Below are 24642 nucleotides of genomic sequence, written 5' to 3'. Positions count from 1 at the left end.
TAAATTCTTCTATTTTAATATTTTCAATTAGTTTTATATATTCATTTTTTTACTCTAAAGAAATTACTTATAACAACTTTCAGTTATTAATACGAGGCTAATATCATTGAATAAACAGTGCAAATTTCTATATTAAGTAGATTTATTGGGAAAGCTCAAAGTAGCAACGTTGCACAACTATGCTCAATTTTGATATAAAACTAAAAAAATGTTTCCTATACGCAATTTTAATTCAGATACTATATATCGTTATATCAGAGTTTGACTGTACGCAAGTTTTTGAGTGTAATTTAAGAATTAGGAAAAGTTTGAACGTACCAAAAATAAAAAGCTGGTTTTGCGATACAAGCTTTGGAAATTTCTGGAAAGTGCTGGATACCGACATCGAATTTGATTAGATTATCACATCATTTACTATTTTTTGTAATGCGAATAAAGAAACACTTAAATCTTTTTTCTATTACTATATAGTAAATATACCTATATAGTATATAACGACAGTAAAGGTTCGGGTTTGGTTTAAATAATTTAAATTAACATTTGCAGTTTACTTTTAATTGATTACGCAATAAATCAATGAAATCAAATTTTGTTCTGTTAAAATGGTCAACTCAAAATCAAACTTCGGCTCAAAGTGTATGTAACTGAACCATGAGTCAAGTAAATTGTTCGAATCGATTGAGCATGTTAAATTCTTTATCTTGTAATATAAATCAAATTTTTCTTGCTATTGAATAATGTAATTTAATTCATAAAACTTTTCATTTATCGACTTTAAAAGCAAGATAAAAAACCATGTAAAAAAAATCGTTTCAGCTGGATAAATAAATAAATGGGTCACGCCATAATCATCATTCGTAATGCAGTGCATATATATATACAAACCCTATTTTTTACTCTAATAAAAATATAAATAATATATTTTAGAAGTTTATTAAGACGATAAATATATAACTAAATATACATTATATTCATTTCAATGATAAAAATAAATAATAAGAAACTTATAATTAACCAAATAATATACATTCGACGTCATATTTTTTTGATACTTTTAATGTTTTCTGTCTACAAACAAAACAAGTTCCCTCACATTTACAATCAAGATATTTTATTTTAATTTGATTAATTTTTTGGCTCAAAAAAATTGGATTATAATCATTATTTTTTGATAAATATAAACTAACATATTTTGGATCATTACTATTAGGTTTAAGATCAATATATGATGGTTTTCTTGATGGTAATTTAGAATTAAAAAGACGCGATGCATAAAAATTAGGATCAGGATAATTAGAAATAATAAGTGTGCAGAAAGTAACTTTGGGTAAATCGACATAACACTTTTTTTCTAAACAATAAGAAAAAATATCTATTTTATGTTCACTTTCGACTTTGCGAAAATTATGTCCTATTATGAGTGACTTGGTTAAATTTTCTAATACTGGAATTCCAAAGAAAGGAATATTTTTTGCCAGCATCAAATCAAGTTTTTGTTGTAATGGTATGCTATGAAATTTACAAGGATTTTGTGGATCATAATCATTTTTTATTAATTTGACACCAATAGTATTTGGAAGTATGAAATTAAAATTTGTATCATATCCACTAATCATTATCCTAACTTTCAAGTTATATCTACATTGTTTAAAATCTTTTCGGATACCATGAATTATAATACATGGTTTTGCACTTGGTTCTCTTAAAATTTGACAGTTAAAAAAAACATTTTTTGAATTTTCATTAGCTTCATAAACTGATGCAAAGACATCACAATCAGCTTCTTCATCATGAATGATTTCTAAAATATCCTGTGAAATATTGTTTAATTCAAAAACATTATGCCTTCCACATTCATTTAAATGATAAACACAATCTTCAGTATTAGTGTGAATGATCCTCTTTCCAATAGTTTCAAAGGTTTGTTTACGCAATTCATCATCTAAGAGCTGAAAAATGCTAATGGGATTTCTAAATTCAATACACTCCCAATTTTGATAATCTTTTAAAGATTCAATCCAAGCTTTTTCATCAAAATTTTTATCATCAGGATGCTTTCCTCCAAGTAATTTTATATGATTGAAATTATAAAATTCCGAAGTTTTTTCTGAATTATTAAAATCAACTCCTACATTTGCTCTTGAAGATCCGACACCTATATTTCCAGAAACGTTATTAGAGGTATCTGTTAAACTGGTAGATGACTTTTTAACATCATTAAAGTAGACTCTTCCTCCTAAAATAACTTCAGTTGGAATGAGTTGACCATATTCTTCGGTAATTTTCTTAAATACTTCTATAGGATTTTTGGAATTTATGGCATTTTTTACGTCCGTTTCAAATTTGTCAGTTAATTTTAAATCCGTTTTGTTGAATTTCAATGACACTTTACCAATTTCCGTATATTGATGAGTTGACATATCTTCTTTTTTAAAACTTTTATTTCGTAAACTTCCGACTGATAACCCTAACTTTACAAAATTCTTTATGTTAATCCCATCGACATTAAAAAATAAATTTGTTTTCTTCATCCAATCTTCTTCCGATTTAAATTCAAGTTGAGGTTTTTTATAACTATTAATTTCTTTTAACTCACATTGATTTATTTTATATGCTTGTTTTTTAGCTATCTTAATTCCATCAAAACTCATAATTCGTCCATAATCTAGTTTGTGTTGATTACTCAAAAATTCCCAATAAACCCGTTTTAAATATAAAATATTTTGATCATTTTCAATTTTTATAACTTCTTTTAAATGAAATTTTTCTTCATTTTCACGTTTCAACTCACCGAATTCGTTATTTTCTTTTTTTGAAAATAATAGCATATCATTGATGACATCGCCACTTTCGAGTTCTTTACGAATTTCGGATAAACGATCTTCTGAATTTAATTTTTTCATAATATGACCTTGTAATAGCGAATTATCAATAATTTTAATAAATACATTAATTTCTTTAGAATTTTCTTTTTTAGCCGTCAAATATAAAGTATCTTGACCGTTTTCAACTGTTAAAGTTTCATTTAAAAAAAATTTTTCTTCATCTTCACGTTTCAATTCACCGAATTCTTCGTTTACTTTTTTTGAAAATAATAGATTATCATTAATGACATTGCTACTTTCGAGTTCTTTACGAATTTTGAATAAATGATCATCTGGGTTTAATTTTTTTATAACATTATCTTGTGATGGTGAATTATCAATAATTTTAATAAACACAGTAATTTCTTTTTCTTTTTTATTTAGTATTGTAATATAAAGTATTACAAAAACTATAACACAAATGAATATAATGAATATATAGATTAACATTTCTTCAAATTTTTCCGGAAACATTTTTTTAAAAAAGCTATTGTTCCGAACGATTATTTATTTATTTATATTTGGTATAAATCCTGTTTAACATAGCACAATTTTATGATTACACAGATTACACAAATAATATTGTGGTCAAATGACTTACTAAGATCTGTAAATCTTTCTTGATTTAGCAAAAAAAGAGGAGTTGACTTACCGCCAAATGAGTTACACCTAAACCTAATATAGAAAAGGTATTCGTCTTATTTTATTTTACGTAAATATATAAATATAACGATACCAATTGTCATTATTCCATAATGCCATAATGGATATTTTAAGAAAATTGATTGATGAAAAGATTAATAGAGGAGATATTGATTGCTTTGATATTAATGAATTTAGCAATTTGGAAAAAATTGATAAAAGAATTCATGGAACTCTAATAAAAGCTAATTGGGAGAATCGAAAGATTACCATCGTATTAAAAAATTTGAATAATTCAGATATTACCGAAAGTAGCTTTAAAGAATTTATTACGAGGGTGTGGATGACATTTATTTTTTTTTTTTGTATTTTTTACGAAGAAATTATTAAATATTTAAGAAATTTATTTTACAATACAGTTACAAGCTTTTTGTAAAATTGATCATTCAAACGTCAATCATTTTTTCGGGTTAACGAGAGGTCTGTCAATATTAGGCCATACAAACTTAATTTTTCGGTTCTCATATCTTGGCCGGGTCAGTTTTTGTTAAATTTCAAAAAAAAATTTTTTTATTATTACTATACCGAGTAAGATCTTTTTAAAAGTTAAAAAATATTTCATATGAATTTTACATATAAAATTTTTGAAAAAAAAAAATCAAAGCTGGGTTGCCGGGTCATCGTTATTATGAGAACCGAAAAATTAAGTTTGCATGTCCTTAATTATATATTTTTATCGTCTTTTATATTAATCGTTACTCACGAATTTTTTTAAAATAATAGACTCAAATGACAATTATTTTTTAATATCGGAATATGCTATCGAAGGAAATTTAAAGAATTACTTGAAAATAAAATTTAATACATTACAATGGGATGACAAATTACAAATAGCACTCGATATCACTCGTGGATTAATGCGCTTACATTCCGAAAAAGTAATTCATGGAAATCTGGTAAATAAAATTTTATTAAATTTTTAATTTTGGTTATCTAACGCCTTAACTAATATTTATTAATTGTTAATCGTTAAGCATTCACGTAACATATTGGTTAATAATGGTATGATGATGATAACGGACTTTAGATTACTCAATCAATCGGCAGAAGTTACATCTGAATATGAAGTTTATGTCGAGCCTCGGTATCTTCGCAATCCAGGTTACGAACTAGACATGAAATTTGATATTTATAGTTTGGGTATTCTTTTGTGGGAATTGGCGAGTGGACGTCCCCCATTTTTTGATTATACACAGAAGGCAGCTCAAGTAGAAAATAAACTTCTAAATGAAGAGAAAGAGAAATCAGATGCAAATATACCTTCGGAATATCTGCAACTTTGTCAAAAGTGTTGGCAAGATAATTCACACCTGAGGCCTGAAATTAATGAAGTTTATGAAATTTTATCTCAACTAGAATTACAATCCGGTATTAGTGGAAAATTCAACACTCAAGTAATATACAATAAAAACTTATTTGATATGTCATCATCGCCACATACAGCAAAAATTACTCTGGAAATATTTGCAAGCTCAATGCAACAACTAATTAGACAATTTAAGTTGAATCATGGGATAGTTTTAAACGGACACGATATAATTCCGAGCTTAGAAGGGATTGTTACTGAAGATGGAGAAATAAAAGTGAATTTATGTGAAAAACAACCTTTAGTATACACGTCTATTAATTTTGAAGTTAGTGATTTAAGAATAGACGCATGCGTTAATTTTCCAATTGCAGAAATCATTTATAATGGCAATTTGTTAAAATCCTTTTTTAAGTATACAAATGATAAAAAGAAATTACGTGAATTGCATGGTGATTTTCTTGCAAGAAAGTTTTTGGTTGGTCAAAGATATTAATTCAGCGACTCCGGCACAAATTGATATTTTAAAATTTTATTTATCCTGTGTATATAATTCAGCTAGATATTCTATAGAAATCCAGTCCAGTAATTTATTCACTTTGGATCTTTTACCAAAATTAGTAACATCGGACTAGGGATGGCAACGGTCACGGTCATTAACCGGTTATGACCGGTCATGACCGTGACCGATATCGGTCGGTCAAAGACCTCTGACCGACCGTTTGACCGACCGGTCTGACCGACCGGTTAACCGACCGTTTGACCGACCGTTTAACCGATCCTGAAAACGTTTGCGAAACGTAATTTAATAAAAAAAATGTTTCGCAAACGTTTTTTTAATTATTTTAATAGAAAACGTTGCGAAAACGTTTTTTATTAAGTATTTCAATTAAATTACGTTTCGCAAACGTTTTCAGGATCGGTTAACCAGTCGGTCAAACGGTCGGTTAACCGGTCGGTCAGACCGGTCGGTCAAACGGTCGGTCGGTCGGTCAAAGGTTCTTGACCGGTTATGACCGACCGATGACCGACCATGACCGACCGTTGCCATCCCTACATCGGACGGGGAAAAGATAAATACTTATGAAAAGCTAACCAGTTATATGAATAACTTGTATCAAAAAAAAATGGTTAGCATAATTTCTTATGATAACCTTATTCTCATTTCTCGATTAAGGCTCAATGAATCATTGGTAATAGATAGTGATCTTGAGACTTTTAAAGAAATACAACCTGGGATTGTTAATTTTAATGAAAAGTTAAGTTTAGACGAGTGGGTTGGAAATGCAGTAAATAAAAATTTAATTAGTTGGACTAGGGATTTCAAACTTTTTCAGGGACTTATAATTAATAAATATGATGAAATAGAAATTAGCAAGAAAACTCCCGTTGACGTCATTGAAGTTCCTAAAGTCAATTTAAATAATAAATCATATCTGAAAATTATCAATTCATCAACAAATTTAGAATTTGCTTTGATTTCAAATAATATTTTTCCATTTAAAAATTTAAGTGCTTTTCCATTTGTTAAAAATGATAAAAGCGATAAAGGTTATGATCATGATCATGTTCTAATCAAATGCGAGAAATATGAAATTTTCTTAAATACGAATAATATAAAACCTACAAAAGAGTTTGAGCAATCTATAGAAGAAGCGCTTAATAGTATGAAGCCATTAAAAGCTTTACAAGTTGTGCATGATGAATATGGTCACTTATTTCCACAAAAGATTGTGTTAGGAAAGTCTCTTAAGAATCTTTTACAAAATTTTCCACCTACTACATTGGATATTGATGCTAATGACATACTCGGATTGTCAGATAAATTAAATATTTCGTATCTTTTAACACAAAAGGGGAGAATTATTGAAAAAAATGAATTACGCGATTGGATCCAAAATATAAATAATCATTTGGAAGTTGTTGAATTTGATAATATTATTCCTCTTTATAAAATTCTTGGAGTCGAACAACAAAGAAAAATAGATGATATATTAAAAAATAATTTCAGGATTATAATGACAGGAATTACTGAATTAACAGATTCAAAAAATAATATTGAGAATTACAAACGTATAAACTTCGGACTATCATTGGAAAGTGAAAATTATGAAGTATTTGGATCAATAATTTCAGAAAATAATACGAAATTAGAAGAAATTTATGTTAATTTTGGATTATATGATTTTAATGGATTTTATGCGATAATAAAAGAAGTGAAAGAAACAAGCATCGATATAACAAAATGTTATGTTTCGTGGGTTGCTGTTGGAAAGCCTTTTCGAATATCAGTTTTTAGTCCAAAAAATCGAGAATTACAAGTCAATTATATTGAAAAATCTGTAAAGTTGCAACTTAGAAAGTCGAATTATATTTCTATTGACACTTCCTTTGACTTACACGAAGGATATACTGTCTTTGTACATGCAAATCATTCATCACTAAATTATGAACCCAATAATATTATTATTAGGTTAGTTGAATGGAAAACAAGATCTATTAACTAACGTTCAAATTGAATCATCTCATACAATTCAATCAAATACAGATGGTTCAAGTTTGTCTGACAATGATTCCATTCCTGAAGATAATGATTTATATTCGGCAAATGAAATAGTTTTGCGCATATGTATTCTTTCTACAAATTATAAAAGTTTGAAAATTGATAATGTCAAAGAAAAAGAATGTCATTTAGATTTAATAGGATATCTTTTGATCGAGGAAAATTTTATTGGAAGTTCATTTATTGAAAGTGATGAAGAATCAAATGATAAAGGTATTTTTGTAATTTTTTTGTAAGTTAATAAATTACCCAACCTACCTTAATAATAATTGAATTACTGTATTTTATATAACTTATAGTGATTGATGAAATTATAGTTAGTAAGTTATCAGTTATTTATTTCTTTTATTGTATTTTACGTAATGTTAATTCTTTGTTTGTATAATCATTTTAATCAATGATACTATAGAAGGTAAGTTACTTAATTCTATATTTATTTAATATTTTCCTATAACTCAAACTAACTAAATTTTTTTGTTTAAATAAATAGATTGTAAGTGATATATTTGATTTTATACTGTTAATAATTAAATTATTTTATTAATAATTAATAATATTATAGGGTGTAAGTTATATTTTATCTATATTTTTGTAAATAATTCAAATTAACAGACTTCTTTTTTTAAAAAATGATTTAATAATATAGGGAGTAAGTTACAAATTATTTATTTAATTCTATTATAATATTTCTATGTAATATAATCTATACTAACTAAATTTTTTATTTATAAAATTATTTGTGAATCATTTTAGATAGTAAGTTATTTATTTAATTCTATTATTACATGTTTGGATATATTTAAACTAACTAAACCTAAACTCTGTTCAAAATATTATTTTATAATTTATATAAGATGGTAAGTTGTTTTTTACCATTACATATTAATATAATTCATAAATTAACTAAATTTTTTATTTAAAAAATTATTTGATAACTTATTTTAGATTGTAAGTTATAAGTTGTTTATTTCTATTATTATAAATTTATGTATAATTTGAACTGATCAAGTTCTTTATTTAAAAAATTTTTTGATGATTTATTTTAGATTGTAAGTTATTTATTTAATTTTAAAAACACTTACATATAATTTAAACTAACCTTTATTTTTAATAATATATTTCAGATCGTAAGTTTAAAACAATTTAATTCTATTATATATTAATTAAATATAATTTAAACTAATTAATTCTTTATTTAAAAACTATTTAATAATATAGGCAGTAAGTTATTTATTTAATTTTATTATCAAATATTTATATATAATACTTAAATATATTTAAACTAAAATTATTTAATATAGGAAGTAAGTTATTTACTTGACTTTATTGTACACATCGTACACATCCATACAATATTAATATAATTTAAAATCCCTAAATTTAAAAATTATTTGAAAATGTAGGAAGTAAGTTATTTACTTAGTTCAATTATTGCACAATTATATAAAATTTATATATGATTTAAACTAATTAAATTCTTTTATTTAAAAAATTACTTAGATGGTAAGTTATGAGTTATTTTATTTAAATTTGAAAGATTCCATATACTTATACTAATATTTATTTATTTATTTAAAAAATATTGATAACTTGTTTTAGATCGTAAGTTATAAATTAATTTAATTATATTATATAATATTTATAATTTATATATAATTTAAATTAAATTTTTTTTATTTAAATATTATTTGATAATATAGGAGGTAAGTTATTTATTTAATATTATTATCATGGATTTATATGATATTTATATATTTTCTAAAATAAATTTTTTATTGAAAAATTTTTAAATAAAATAGAAAGTAAGTTTTTATATTAAATTTTTACACATACTTGTATTTAATTAAACTAATTAAATTTAAATTTAATAATATAGGACGTAAGTTATTATTTTTTTTAATATTTATGTATATTTTAAATTGATTAATTCTTTATTTATGAAAATTATTTAAATTAATTAATAATGTAGGAAATAAAATTCATTTAAGTGGTAAGTTATAATTAATTAATTCTTTATTTAAAATTGTTCAATCATATAGAAAGTAAGTCATTTTATAGTATTTATTTATTTGTATAATATTTACATATAACTTTAACTAAATTGTTTAAACAATTATTTGATAACTCATTTTAGGTTGTAAATTATTTATTATTATTAATTGTATATTCTATTTATAATTTTTCCTTGATTTTATAAAAAATTGATAATTTACTTTAGTTGGTAAGTTATATATTTTGGATTATTATATATTAATTATGTTAAAAATTAAATTCATATTTTGTTAAATTTCCATTTAATTTTAGAGTAAGTATTAATATTATTTTCTTCAATCTTTTAAATTTTATAAACAAATTTTAATGATTTTAATTATGAAATTTATAGATCTGAAAGATCTGAAAAAAGTGGAAATGCAATTTTAGATGAATTTATTTCTAAAAGAAATTTAAAATGGATATCTTGTAATAAATTTAAAAATGTTGAATATCTTACCAAAGGAGGATTTGGTACTACATATAAAGCTATTTGGTTAACAAAAAGTGGAGATATAGAAGTGGTCCTTAAATGTAACAAGTTGGATGAAAATTTAGATTATTTTTTGAATGAAGTATAATAATGTTTATTTATTTTTATTTGATTTAATTATAAATTCATTTTAATATTTTAATATATCTGATTTTTTTTATAGTGGAAATATCATGAAAGTTGTTTAAATTCATCTGAAATTATTAATTTATATGGATTTACAAAAGACCCAGATACTTTGAATTATATGGTAATAATGGATTATGCAAATAAGGGTAATTTAAGAGAAAATTTAACAAAAATAATTAAATATAATTGGAAACAAAAATTATATATGTTGTATCAAATTATTTCTGGACTTAGTGAAATACATAAACAAAATTTTATTCATTGTGATTTTCATGATGGCAATATTTTAATTCATAAAGATAAAAAGGATAAAGAAGATAAAGAGGATGAAAGGAATAATGTTTATATTTGTGATTTTGGATTATGCCAACCTGTAAAATCTTCTTTGAAATATAATATTTATGGTGTTTTACCATTTATGGCTCCCGAAGTTTTAAGAGGTAAACCTTTTACTCAAGCTAGTGACATATATAGTTTTTCTATGATCATGTGGGAATTTACATCTGGAGTTCCACCATTTAATAGTAGTGCACATAATATTGAACTTAGCTTAAGTATTTGTAAAGGTGAACGTCCTGAAGTTATTGAAAATACTCCACAATGATGTTATGTAGATTTGATGGAAAAATGTTGGAATGAAGATCCATTAGAAAGACCATCTGCATTAGAAATTAAAAATATTATTGGAAATTGGATCTTCTATTCTTCTGATAAAATTAATGATGAATTATTAGGCAATATTATTAGGGATGGCAACGGTCACGGTCATTAACCGGTTATGACCGGTCATGACCGTGACCGATATCGGTCAGTCAAAGACCTCTGACCGACCGTTTGACCGACCGGTCTGACCGACCGGTTAACCGACCGTTTGACCGACCTTTTAACCGATCCTGAAAACGTTTGCGAAACGTAATTTAATAAAAAAAATGTTTCACAAACATTTTTTTAATTATTTTAATAGAAAACGTTGCGAAAACGTTTTTTATTAAGTATTTCAATTAAATTACGTTTCGCAAACGTTTTCAGGATCGGTTAACCAGTCGGTCAAACGGTCGGTTAACCGGTCGGTCAGACCGGTCGGTCAAACGGTCGGTCGGTCGGTCAAAGGTTCTTGACCGGTTATGACCGACCGATGACCGACCATGACCGACCGTTGCCATCCCTAAATATTATGGAATTTATAAATGCACCAATTGAGCATAACAATCTTGCTATTGAAACTCATTTAAAAGCAGTTTATACAAGTCAATTACTTGTTTTTACTAGTAGAAGATTGTTTGATAGTGAAGATTCACAAGTATATGAAATCTCATTAAGTGAAGATTTGAATGATTGTATAATAGATACAGGTTTATTACTAGGTACGTAATTAGTATACTATATGTTGTAGGTGGAAATGGAATCTATGTAGATTCCGAATTCACATGTGTGAATACAGGATTGGCCAGAATTAAAGAATAGTGTCAGACTAGGATTTCATAATGCTGGGCATTGCTGGCCAAAATCCAACCATATACAACATATATAAGAAAAAGTAATTTGACAAATTATTTATGTGAAATTAATTTTATTTATTTACTAATTATTTAGGTTTATTTGATTTTAATGAAAAATTAAATGAAATTCTTAAAAATAAAGAATTACAAGTATATGAAATCTCAACAAGTGAAGATTTGAATGATTGCTGCATCAGATGTTACTTCTGAATATTTTGCTATAAATAAACTATTTTTTTTTTATTAATTAAACCAATTTTGTAAGTAAAGCTTGTAATCCTGAAAATTTGGAATAAATATTTTTAATATTAAATTATTTATTAGCTGTAATTAAACACTAAATTTCCAGTATTACTAGTAAAGTATAATTGTTGTAAATATATAATTCTAAAATTTCAGTATAATCAGATTTATATTTGTGAAAATTGCCTTCTTAGATAAATTACTGTTAACATCTAATTTCCAATGCAGATTAACATCTCATAATTAGATATATAAAAAATTAACCTTGCGAATTATTTATGTAAAATTAATCCTTTTTTAAAATTGGAAGGAACTCTTTCCACATCTCCTTGAATATTATGACCTCTTAAAAATTCCTGGATACGATTTACATTACCTGTCCCTTGACCAAACAACTTATTCACGTCTTTGTTGCTTTGTGTGCAACAAGTACTTTCCAACTCTTAGTCATTTGATGAATCATAAATGAACAATGCATCTTGTAAGCCATGGACAACCTAAAGGAAAATCTAAAGAACAAAATTCAAGGGTGTTTGATGATTTTTCTCTTCTCCCATCACAGTAAAAGCAACCTCTTCTTGATGGAATAAATTTAAGGGATTGCATGTCAGATAGAGAGTAATTAATTGTATATAAAAATAATTTTTTTTTATAAATAATAAAGATGTATAAAATCATTAGTCACGTGATAGTGTAATGTCAGATCTTTTGCTTCCCCCCACTCCTAAAATATTACGTAATATATGTCATGGCCTTTATATAAAAAATAATAATAATAATAATAAATTAAAAATTTCTGTTTATCTTAGTAACAACAACATTCTTTTTTTTTATTGACATGAACTTTTTTTGCTAATTTATTTTCTTTAGTGGTTTAAAAACAAGATCATTTAAACTCTTTTAAATTTTGGTTAAAAATTATTTTTTTCGAAAAAATACGGTAACAAATAAATAATGTCATAAAATTGTATGAAATGATAAAGTAAAAATAGGTAATTCAACTAAAAATTTCTTTTTACTCAATCTGTAAGTTAATGAATATTTATACTATATTTAAACTTTCAGATATTCCAAAGTTTTAAAAATATAAAAATGTATAAAAATCACATGTTAAAAATAATACGGTCACATATATTACTGTTTATACACTACTGTTTTGAACCCGTCATTAAGTTTTTTATTTTATTATCAAGATTTCTTGCTTCAGTTTCGTCCTTACGACCGATTATTTTACTAATCTCAATTTTGAGGAATTGAAATATTCAAACTTTTCACATTTTCGGGATTTGAATTTTGTTAAGAGCTGAGAAAGTTTTTTTTAGATATATTATGTTAAGAAAGATATTTTTAAATACATTTATTATATAAATAACTTCCATATTCGTAAATAAAGATGAAATTATTTTACCTCATAATTCCTGGGATTGATTATCTGGATCGGCTTTCCAACGGGATTATGGGGAAACTTGTAGATTACGCTCAAACGACATGTGCATTAATAATCATTGTTATTATGGTATTAAACATTACTATAATTTATTATTCTATTTTACTTAATAGTAATTTATTTTTCAAAAACAAAAAGCAGTCCCCTTCCGGTGAATGAGCTTCTTAACGTTAATGATCGTCAGTTCGTCACAACTCACAACAGTACCATCGATGCTTTACAACGTTTATTTAAATTTATTTATAATTAAAACACTAAAAGATTTGTTGGTTGCCGATCGTACTAAAATAGAAAAGCTTGATTTGAAATGTATTTATATAATCAGCAAATCAATACCAAAGATGGGGGATCAGCATCTTAAAATGGAAATCACTCAAAAACTAATCTTATGTTAACGTTAAGTTAACGTTAATCTATCATGACATGTCAATCATTTCAAGTCATAACAATAACGTGACGCGCCACCCACCCACCCATAGGGTGATATTGCACTTATATAGAATGATCTTTCTTGCTTAAAAATTATGGGATAAAATTTTTAGCAAATCATGTGAAAACTGAATAATTTTTTTGTTAGCCAAAAATGATCAACAACCGGATGACAAATTTTAATATTATGTAAATAAACAATTTGTTTGTATTACTTATTTAAATATAGATACATTTTTTTTTTTATTTTGAACCAAAAAATAAACAATAATCAAATGGTAAATTTTCATTATCGTCGTCATTACATTATCGTTATAATTAAAGTTCCCTGCCGAAATTAGGGAGTTTCGGCATGTCAAAATTGTCAAAACCTAAAAATATTACATTTCACGTAATAACTCGGCGTCCAATGATCATAGAAAAATGCACCATATCTCGTTGGAATCGTCTCATAACGACGAGTCGAATGGTGGCTAAATCGTCTTTCTACGATCACTGGATGCCGAGATATTAAGCGAAACGTCAAAAATCGGCATTTTGTATTTTGCGATACTGCGCCATTTGACGTTTCACTTAATAACTCGGCATCCAATGATCGTAGAAAGATGCACCATAGCTCGTTGGATTCGTCTCATAACGACGAGTCGAATGGTTGCTAAATCGTCTTTCTACAATCACTGGATGCCGAGATATTGAGCGAAACGTCAAAAATCGGCATTTTGTATTTTGCGATACTGCGCCATTTTACGTTTCACTTAATAACTCGGCATCCAATGATCGTAGAAAGATGCACCATAGCTCGTTGGAATCATCTCATAACGACGAGTCGAATGGTGGTTAGATCGTCTTTATACGATCACGGGATGCCGAGATATTGAGCGAAACGTCAAAAATCGGCATTTTGTATTTTGCGCTACTGCGCCGTTTGACGTTTCGTCTATTATCTCGGCATCCAATGATCGTAGAAAGTTGATTTAACCACCATTCGACTCGTCGTTATGAGACGAATCCAACGAGCTATGGTGCATCTTTCTACGATCATTGGATGCCGAGTTATTAAGTGAAACGTCAAATGGCGCAGTATCGCAAAATACAAAATGCCGATTTTTGACGTTTCGCTCAATATCTCGGCATCCAGTGATTGTAGAAAGACGATTTAGCAACCATTCGACTCGTCGTTATGAGACGAATCCAACGAACTATGGTGCATCTTTCTACGATCATTGGATGCCGAGTTATTAAGTGAAACGTCAAATGGCGCAGTATCGCAAAATACAAAATGCTGATTTTTGACGTTTCGCTCAATATCTCGGCATCCAGTGATTGTAGAAAGACGATCTAACCACCATTCGACTCGTCGTTATGAGACGATTCCAACGAGCTATGGTGCATCTTTCTACGATCATTGGACGCCGAGTTATTACGTGAAACGTAATATTTTTAGGTTTCGACAATTTTGACATGTCGAAACTATTTCGGCATTTCGGCATTTCTACAGGTTTTAGTTTCGACATTTCGACAATAGCCTGTAGAGTTTTGGCAGGCAACTTTAGTTATAATGCTATCATGAAAATTTTTTCAGGGTAGTAATTCTAAAAATGATTAACAATCAGATAATAAGATTGTTGTTTTATTATAATGTTATCATAAAATTTTTTTTCTCAACAATTGGATGATAAAATTAAATAAATGTTATATCAAGTAATTTTTTATTTTGAAACAAAACAATAAACAACAACTAAATGGTAAAATTTCATTATCATTGTCTTATTATTATGATATTCAGTTATCATAATTTTCCAGAACTAAAAATGATCAACAATCGGATAGTAGAATTGTTTTATTACAATATAATCATGAAAAATTTTTTTCCAGAGCCGTAATTCCAAAAATGATGATAGTAAATATTAAATAAATGCTCTATCAAGTAATAAACAATCTTTCTGTATTGTTATTTAAAGTTAATCACATATTCTGATATATATATTTTTTTATTTTTAAACCAAAAAATAAACAACAATCAAGATAATTAACCTTAAAATGATTAACAAGTGAAATAACTAAGCCAAAAATGATTAACAAGCAAAATAAACCGAAAATGATCATCCTTTACCAAATGAGAAAAAAATTATGTTAATAGCTAGTTAAGAGTAATTTCTCATTTTTTTTATAGATATGTTAAATATAATCAAAAATTTTGCAAATAAAGTGAAAGTTATGGTTTGGCTAGAAAAGCCCGGCGAGCGAAGCGAGCCAAATGAAATTGCATCATCATAATAAATCACATGAATATTTAATACACAATCACATGATCTACCAGTAATTTTTCCACCAGTTAAAATTTAGAAATTCTCTTTAAATCTTAAAAACTATTTATCATAATAATTATGATACTGTATGGTAGTATAAACCAACTTAATTAAAAAAAAAGTCAGAATTATTACAGTTCTAATTATACTATGACTATAGCTCCCTGCCATGTTTAATGTTAACTTGTTCATACATATAAGTTTTTTTATCACGCGATTTAGTACACTAAATAAGAATTATAATATGAAAATGTAGATCAACGAGGTAAATGTTTTGTATTCTACTTTTATGAAGAAAATGGTTTGGGAACATCATGTAGCTATACAGACAATCATGATAAATGACAATTATTTTACGTAAAGTGTTTTCGAATCAAATCCCTGAATCTCTTTATTGATAAATATTCTGTACAAAAATACATAATACATAAATATATAAAATTTTCACACATGATGACCTTCTAATTCTTGTTGACCTGCATAATACTAATGTTACGATAATTTGAACCAATCCTAAAATACATTCATTTCAACTACATGTTTATTCATTCCTAATAATTATTAATAATAAACAATTTAAATAAGTAAAAATATTATTAAAAATAAACAAATCAGCAATCAAATATTACCTTATGATCAAACAATATACATTCAACTTCGTTTTTTGATATTTTAACTTTTTTATGCTTACAAATAAAGCAAGTTCTCTTACATTTACAATCAAGATATCTTACCTTAATTTGGTTAATTTTTTGATTCAAAAAAATTGGTTTATAATCATTATTTTTTGAGAAATATAAACTAACACATTTTGGATTTATACTACTAGTATTAAGATCAACAAATGGAGTTTTCAATAATTTGAAATTAAAAGGAAATGATTCATAAGAATCAGAAGTAGGATAATTAGAAATAATGAATGTGCAAAAAGTAACTTTGGGTAAATTAACGTAACGTTTTTTTTCTAAACAATAAGAAAAAATATCTATTTTATATTCGCCATCAACAATACGAAAATTATGCCCTATGATGAGGGACTTACTTAAATCAAAATTTTCTAATACAGGAATTCCAAAGAAAGGAATATTTTTTTCCAGCATTGAATCAAGTTTTTGTTTTAATGGTATACTATAAAATTCACAAGAGTTTTGTGGATCATAAACATTTTTAATTAATTCAACACTTGTATCTGAAAGTATGGGATTAAAATCTGTATCATATCCAATTATCATTATCTTAATTTTTAATTTATATTTACATTGCTTAAATTCTTTTTGTATACCGTGAATTATAATACTTGGTTTTGCACCTGGTTCTCTTAAGATTTTACAATTAAAAAAAACATTTTTTGAATTTTCATTGGTATCATAAATTGTTGCATAGATATCGGCTTTTTTGTCATAAACAATTTGTAAGATATTTCGTGGAATATTCTTCAGTTCGAAAGTTCGGAACCTTCCGGGTTTATTTAAAAAATATTCACATCCCTCAGTACTGGTATAAAGAATTTTATTTCCAAGAGATTCGTAGATTGTTTTACGTGAATCTTGTAAATCATTAGGTAAATTATCAGGTAAATCATCTGGTAAATTTGGTAAATCATCATCAAATGATAATAGTTGAAAAATGCTAATGGGATTTTTGAATTCGATACAATTCCAATTTTGATAATCCTTCAAAGAATCAATCCAAGCTTTTTCATCAAAATTTTCATCATCAGGATGCTTTCCTCCAAGTAATTTTATATGATTAAAATTATAAAATTTTGATGTTGTTTCTGAATTATTAAAATTAAACCCTACATTGGCATTTGAAGATCCGATACCTATGTTTACAGAAGCATCATTAGATGTATCTGCGGAGTTGGCTAACAACTTTTTAATATCTTTGAAATAAATTCTCCCTCCCAAAATAACTTCGGTTGGAATAAATTGACCATAATCATCGGTAATTTTCTCAAATCCTTCTTCAGAATTTTTAGATTTTATAGCATTAACCACATCATTTTTAAATTCTTCAGTCAATTTTAAATCCTCTTTGTTGAATTTCAATGATACTTTACCAATTTCAATATATTTATAAGCTGACATAACTTCATTATTAAAACTTTTATCACGTAAACTTCTGACTGATAACCCTAACTTCGCAAAATCCGTTATGTTAATCCCATCGACATCAACAAATAAATTAGTCTTTTTTATCCAGTCTTCTTTTGATTCAAATTCAAGTTGACCTTTTTTATAACTATCAATTTCATCCAGTTCACATTTATTTATTGAATATGCTTGTTTATTAGCTATTTTAATTCCATCAAAGCTCATAATTCTACCATAATCTAGTTTGAGTTGATTACTCAAAAATTTCCAATAAACTCGTTTTAAATATAAAATATTTTGGTCATCTATAACATCTTTTAGATAAAAATTTTCTTCTTCCTCATATTCCAACACACTGAATTCGTCGTTTACTTTTTTTGAAAATAATAGCATATCATCAATGACACTATTTTCAAGTTCTTTACGAATTTTGGATAAACGATCATTTTGATTTAATTTTCTTAATATAGGACTTTGTAATGATGCCGAATTTTCTACAATTTTAATGAAGACTATAATTTTTTCCAAAGACATTCTAAACAAATGTTCCGGCTTATAGTGCTTCGGTTACATATTTATATTGCATTCCTGATTTAGTAAAATAAAAAAGAATCTGCGGTAAATGTTTCACAATAGGTTAGGCGGAGTTTGTGCAGTCAATAATGTGTAGATCTTTGCTTTTTGGACGTAATTCTGCCTAATAGTAAATGAGTGCCGATCTCTTGTTACCTATTTATTTTTTTTTTTCAGGTGCCGATCATAAATAAAATTCTTGTTCATAATGAAATTTTTAAAAGAATTGATTGTTGAAAGGGTAAATAAAGAAGATATTGATTGCTTTGATTATAATGAATTTAGAAATTTAGAAAAAATTGACAAAAAAATCCATGGAACTTTAAAAGCAAATTGGGAAAAGAGAAGAATTACCGTCGTATTAAAAATTTTGAATAATTCACAGATTAGTGAAGGTGATTTTAGAGAATTTATTTCCAAGGTATGAATACTATTAATTTTAATTATAAAGAGGAATAAATTGTTTAAATAAATTTTTTTTTTTTTTTTACAATACAGTTAAAAGCTTTACGTAAAATTGATCATTCAAATATCAATCGCTTTCTCGGGTTAACAAAAAGTCCGTCTTTAAATCTAATAATACAATAAATATTGATATTTTTTACAACCTAATTATCACTTATTGACCACATTTAATTTTTTAACAATAATTAGACTCAAATGGCAATTATTTATCAGTATTGGAATATGCCAACGAAGGAAGTTTAAGGGATTATTTGAAAATCAATAAATTGGAATGGTATGACAAATTACAAATAGCACTTGATATTACTCGTGGATTAATGTGCTTACATTCCAAAAAAATAACTCATGGTAATTTGGTAAATAGAATTTTATTGATTTTAATTCTTGAGTTATCTAACGTCTAACGCCTTAACTAATTTATTATTTAATCAATAAGCATGCGCGCAACGTATTGGTTAATAATGGTATAATAATAATAACGGATTTAAGATTACTCAGACAAACGGTGGAACTTACATCCGAAAATATAGCTTATGTTGAGCCTCAGTATCTTCGTAATCCAAGTTATGAACTAGATATGAAATCTGATATTTATAGCTTAGGCGTTCTTTTATGGGAATTGTCGAGTGGTCGTTTTCCCCTTTTTGAGTATATACAAAAGGAATTTGATTTAGCTCAAGTAAAGAATAAACTTATAAATGGTGAGAGAGAGAAACCAATTATTTTTATACCTTCGGAATATTTACAACTTTATCAAAAGTGCTGGCAGGATGATCCCAATATGAGACATGAAATTAATGAAGTTTACGAAATTTTATCTCGAATAAAATTACAGTTATCTCAATTATCTTCATTTACTAGTGAACAACCATCACCATCACATGCTGCAAAAATTACTCTGGAATTATTTAATTGTTCAACGCAACAAATAATTAAACAATTCAAGTTGAATCATGGTTTAGTTTTAAATGGAGAACCAAGCGTACAAGCAGTTATTGCTGAGGACGGAGAATTAGAAGTGAATTTATATAAAGGACAACCTTTAGTATACACATATGTTAATTTTAAAAATACCAGTTTAGACACATGCATTAATTTTCCAGTTGCCGAAATCATTTATAAGGGCAATTTGTTAGAATCCTTTATAGAATGTACAAATGATAAAAAGAAATTACATAAATTGCATGGTGATTTTCTTGCAAGAAGATTCTTAGCTGGGGATCGATTATTTATTGAGAATTTTAAATTAGCAACTACGGTACAAGCCAATATTTTAAAGTTTTATTTGCTCTGTGTATATAATTCAGTTAAATATTCAACAGAAATCCAATTTAGCGAATTAGTCACTCTGGATCTTTTACCAAAATTAGTAACATCGGATGGGAAAAAATTAAATACCCGTGAAGAATTGACCAATTGGATGAATAATTTGAATAGTAACAAAATAGTTAATATAATTTCTTATGATGACCTCATCCTCATTTCTCGATTGAAACACAATACATCATTGGTAGATGAAAGCCTTGAAACTCTTAAAGAAAAGCAACCTGGAATCGCTAATTTTAGAGAAAAATTGAGCTTAGAAGAGTGGGTTGGAGATGCTGTGAATGATAATTTAATGAGTTGGACCAGAGATTTTAATCTTTTTCGGGGATTAATAATTAATAAAAATGACAAAATAAAAATTAGCAGGAAAATTCCTATTAACATTGTTAAAATTCCTGAAGTCAATCATTGTAATAAATCTTATTTGAAAATTATTAAGCCGTCAACAAATTTTGAGCTTGCTTTAGTCTCCAATAATATTTTTCCAAATGAACATCCCAGCATTTTCCCACCTATTAAAAATAATGCTAACGATTGTGAGCTTCCACTTATTGAAAATAATGTTAATAATCATGAGCCTTCTACTTTTCCACTTATTGAAAATAATGTTAATAATTTTGAGCTTTCTACTCTTCCACTTATTAAAAGTAATATTAATAATCATGAGCTTTCTTCTCTTCCACTTATTAAAAGTAATGTTAATGATGAGCCTTCTGTTCGTCCACTCGTTAAAAGTGATGCTAAAAATTATGGGCTTTCCACTTTTCCACTTGTTAAAAATAATGTTAATAATTATGAGGGGTATGATCATGTTATAGTCAAATCTGAGAAATATGAAATTCTCTTAAATATGGATAATGTAAAACCTACAAAAATATTTGAGCAAGTTATAGAGGAAGCTCTCAATAGTATGAAACCATTGAAAGCTTTACAAGATGTATTTAATGAATACGGTCATCTATTTTCACAAAGAATTATCTTGGGAGGGTCTCTTAGAAATATTTTACCAAATCTCTCTTCATCTGATGATGTTGATGATGTCGATGATATTGATGAAATGCTTGAATCATTAAATAGTTTGGATATTTCACGTCTTTTAACACGAAAGGGAAGAATTATTGAAACAAATGATTTACATGATTGGATTCAAAATACGAATAATCATTTGGAAATTACTAAATTCGACAATATCATTCCTCTCTATAAAATTCTTAAAGAAAATCAACAAAGAAAAATAAATGATATATTAATAAATAATTACAAAATTATAATAACGGGAATTACTGATTTAACTGGCTTAAATAATGATAATGATGAGAACTACAAACGCATAAATTTTGGATTATCGTTAGAAAGTGAAGATTATGAAGTATTTGGATTAATCATTTCAGGGACTAATACAAAATTAGAAGAAATTTATATTAATTTCGGATTATATGACTTCAATGGATTTTATGCAATAATAAAAAAATTAGAAGAAACAAGTATTGATATAACAAAATGTTATGTTTCATGGGTTGTTATTGGAAACCCCTCCCAGGTATCTGTATTTAGTCCAAATAATCGAGAATTGCAGGTTGATTATATTAAAAAATCTATTAAATTGCAACCTAATGAGTTTAACTATGATCCTATTGAAACTTCCTTTACTTTACACAAAGGATATACTTTTTTCGCGCATGCAAATCATTCGTCAGTAAGTTATGAAAATAATAATATTGTTAAGTTAGTTGAATGGAAAGAAAGATCTATTAACGTTCAAATTGAATCAGCTTGTAAAATTCAATCAAATGCAAGTTCGTCTAATAGTGATTCCGATCATGAAGATAATGCTTGTGTAACAAATGAAGTAGATTTACGCATATGTATTCTATCAACAAATTACAAAAGTTTGAAAGTTGATAATGCCAAAGAAAGGGAATGTCCTTTAGATCTAATAGGACATATTTTAAGTGAGAAAAATTTCAATAGAAATTTATTTAATGAAAGCAATAAAAATGAAGTTTCCGTTAATATTCGAAATGATGATTCTATTACAAGTCAATCACTTCTTGAACCAAATGATAAAGGTATTTCGAGTAATTTTTTTTTTCATAAGTTATCATATATTTCGGTTAACCATTTTTGTTATATTCTACATAACTTTAGTATTTATTAAAGCAACCAGTCAACAAATAGTAAACAAGAATTTAAGTCACGGGGAACCTTATTATAATGTTAATAATGGAAGTGGGGTGTCACCTTCATTACAAGATTATCAAAATGGATCTTTTATTCACGAGGATTGTGATGGAAAGTTCCAAAGCGACTTATATCAAAGTACTAAACAAAACATTCTCCCAAATATACCACAAGATAAAGAACTACCACCAATACCTAATACAATCTATCCTAACACACGCACAATTAACAACGACAATTCAAATTCATTATCATCATATATATGTAATAGATATGAATTAATTTCTCCAATATCAAAGTCAAAGCATAATAAAGTATATCTGGGTCGACATATAGTCACCTCAGATAAAATAGTAGTTAAATTTTATAAATCTCGTTCAAGGTGGGAAAATGAAATTCATTTTTTGAAAGCTCTTACGTCGAAATACACCGTAAAGTTGGAGGAAATAACTGTGAATCCGGCTGAAGGACAAAAATACTTCATAATTACGAGGTATTTCGGAAAATCTTTAGATGAAATCGCAAATAATATCTGTGATAATGAAGCACATATAAAAAGTGTACTTTTGGGTACTTGTAAAGCTGTAGAGTGGTGTCATAATAAAGGTGTAGTAGTAAGTAAATTCAAATTTAAATTATTTAATTATTCTCATTATTCTCAATTTTTCTAATTTATCATTTTTTAAATATAGCATATGGATTTGAATCCTTCTAATATTATATGTAAGGATCAAAAGATTCACAAAATACAATTATGTGACTTTGAATATTCAAAAAATGCTGGTGATAATATTCACTCCGATAAATATAATCAGCCATTACAATTAGGGTTTACATCACCAGAACTACTCTTTTTTCAACAAATCGTATCATCATCAGCGTCACATTCATCATACTCACCTTCATACTCTTCTACTACCTCTTCCACGTATTATACTACTAAAGATCACCCAGAAACTTTATTAGTAAAACAAAGTATAGATATTTTTAGTTTAGGTTGTATATTTTATTTTTTGAATAAAACCCATTTATTGTATAATTCCGAGAAACAATTAGAACAATTAAATTTAACTAAAGTTTGCGAAGATATTGACGATGAGCAGGTCTCTATTTTAGTTAAGTGTATGATAGCTGAAAACGATAGCAAAAGACCCAGTATTACACAAATATTAGAAAATCCATACCTTAAGAATTAATGTATTTTTTGTACATTTATTTATTTATTTTTTATAAAAGAGTGATAAATATAATTCATAGAATAATTATTCAAAAGTAATTACTTTTACATTCTATCTAATTCAGAAAAATTTAACGAGTTAAGTTTCAATTTATTGAAGAGTAATATATATTGATAATCAAAAGTGTGATATATAGGTAGGGATGGGAAATTCCACGAAGAAGTGACTCAAGCACGGTTTTGGAGTCGGCTTACGGTCTCAGCTCGGTTCAGTTTCAGGCTGACTTAAACCGACTTGAACCGACTTGAGTTGACTTGAACCTTTCACTTGTTGCAACTTACAATTCCATAATTAGAATAAAATAAAATTAAAATTTGAACGTGATATGATCGTCAAATACCATGTTATGAATAAAAAAAGCAATAAAAGCGCTATATAGCTATATTGACATAAAAATCTTTCGGTTCGCTTTTTAAATAAAAAAGTTCGTAAAAAAATTCAGAAAAATGTGTTATAAAAAAATTCGTTTTTTTAATCAGTGTTTTTTAAAATAAAAAAATCCGTGTTTTAAGAAATAAAGATCATCGCATCTGGAATATGTTACATGGGTCACAATGCAGGATTTTATTGGTAGAAATTTTACGCTAGGTTTTTATTTTTTTTTTTTGATTTAAGAATATCACCAACGAATTTGAAGAGTCGGTTCTACCAAGTCGGCTCAGTTCGACTCGTTCTGGTTCATTGAACCGAAACTGAACCGATAAAGCCGTCCCCATCTCGTATATTTTCAAGTGGTACGAAGTAAATT

General features: G+C 26.8%; 6 protein-coding genes across 6 annotated transcripts; 4 read left to right on the top strand and 2 right to left on the bottom strand.

The window, feature by feature from the left end:
- Positions 1 to 1010: 1010 nt before the first annotated feature.
- On the bottom strand, positions 1011 to 3361 carry OCT59_019245 (uncharacterized protein; the record flags this gene model as incomplete). The annotated part of the gene is made up of 1 exon (XM_025329406.2): positions 1011 to 3361. Exon 1 carries the CDS (start codon positions 3336 to 3338, stop codon positions 1011 to 1013), a length of 2328 nt encoding a protein of 775 aa, XP_025170023.1. The 5' UTR covers positions 3339 to 3361.
- A 266-nt stretch (positions 3362 to 3627) lies between these two features.
- OCT59_019244 (uncharacterized protein) lies at positions 3628 to 5368 on the top strand (the record flags this gene model as incomplete). Its single annotated transcript, XM_025327683.1, has 4 exons — positions 3628 to 3843; positions 3926 to 3986; positions 4290 to 4462; positions 4541 to 5368. The coding sequence occupies 4 exons, from the start codon at positions 3628 to 3630 to the stop codon at positions 5366 to 5368; spliced, it is 1278 nt and encodes a 425-aa protein (XP_025170022.1).
- A 631-nt stretch (positions 5369 to 5999) lies between these two features.
- OCT59_019243 (uncharacterized protein) lies at positions 6000 to 7820 on the top strand (the record flags this gene model as incomplete). Its single annotated transcript, XM_066135892.1, has 3 exons — positions 6000 to 7292; positions 7351 to 7648; positions 7735 to 7820. 3 exons carry the CDS (start codon positions 6000 to 6002, stop codon positions 7818 to 7820), a joined length of 1677 nt encoding a protein of 558 aa, XP_066005140.1.
- A 3442-nt stretch (positions 7821 to 11262) lies between these two features.
- Positions 11263 to 11797, top strand: OCT59_019242 (uncharacterized protein; the record flags this gene model as incomplete). The annotated part of the gene is made up of 2 exons (XM_025311595.1): positions 11263 to 11452; positions 11682 to 11797. 2 exons carry the CDS (start codon positions 11263 to 11265, stop codon positions 11795 to 11797), a joined length of 306 nt encoding a protein of 101 aa, XP_025170020.1.
- A 4763-nt stretch (positions 11798 to 16560) lies between these two features.
- OCT59_019241 (uncharacterized protein) lies at positions 16561 to 18645 on the bottom strand (the record flags this gene model as incomplete). The annotated part of the gene is made up of 3 exons (XM_066135891.1): positions 16561 to 16566; positions 16645 to 16979; positions 17058 to 18645. 3 exons carry the CDS (start codon positions 18643 to 18645, stop codon positions 16561 to 16563), a joined length of 1929 nt encoding a protein of 642 aa, XP_066005139.1.
- A 247-nt stretch (positions 18646 to 18892) lies between these two features.
- On the top strand, positions 18893 to 23852 carry OCT59_019240 (uncharacterized protein; the record flags this gene model as incomplete). The annotated part of the gene is made up of 6 exons (XM_066135890.1): positions 18893 to 19105; positions 19183 to 19243; positions 19339 to 19505; positions 19586 to 22544; positions 22624 to 23270; positions 23349 to 23852. 6 exons carry the CDS (start codon positions 18893 to 18895, stop codon positions 23850 to 23852), a joined length of 4551 nt encoding a protein of 1516 aa, XP_066005138.1.
- Positions 23853 to 24642: the final 790 nt, after the last annotated feature.

This window comes from Rhizophagus irregularis, chromosome 28, assembly GCF_026210795.1.
Source record: "Rhizophagus irregularis chromosome 28, complete sequence".
Taxonomy (NCBI): domain Eukaryota; kingdom Fungi; phylum Glomeromycota; class Glomeromycetes; order Glomerales; family Glomeraceae; genus Rhizophagus; species Rhizophagus irregularis.
The sequence above is the reverse complement of the archived record's forward strand: the minus strand, read 5'-3'. Positions and strand labels throughout refer to the sequence as shown.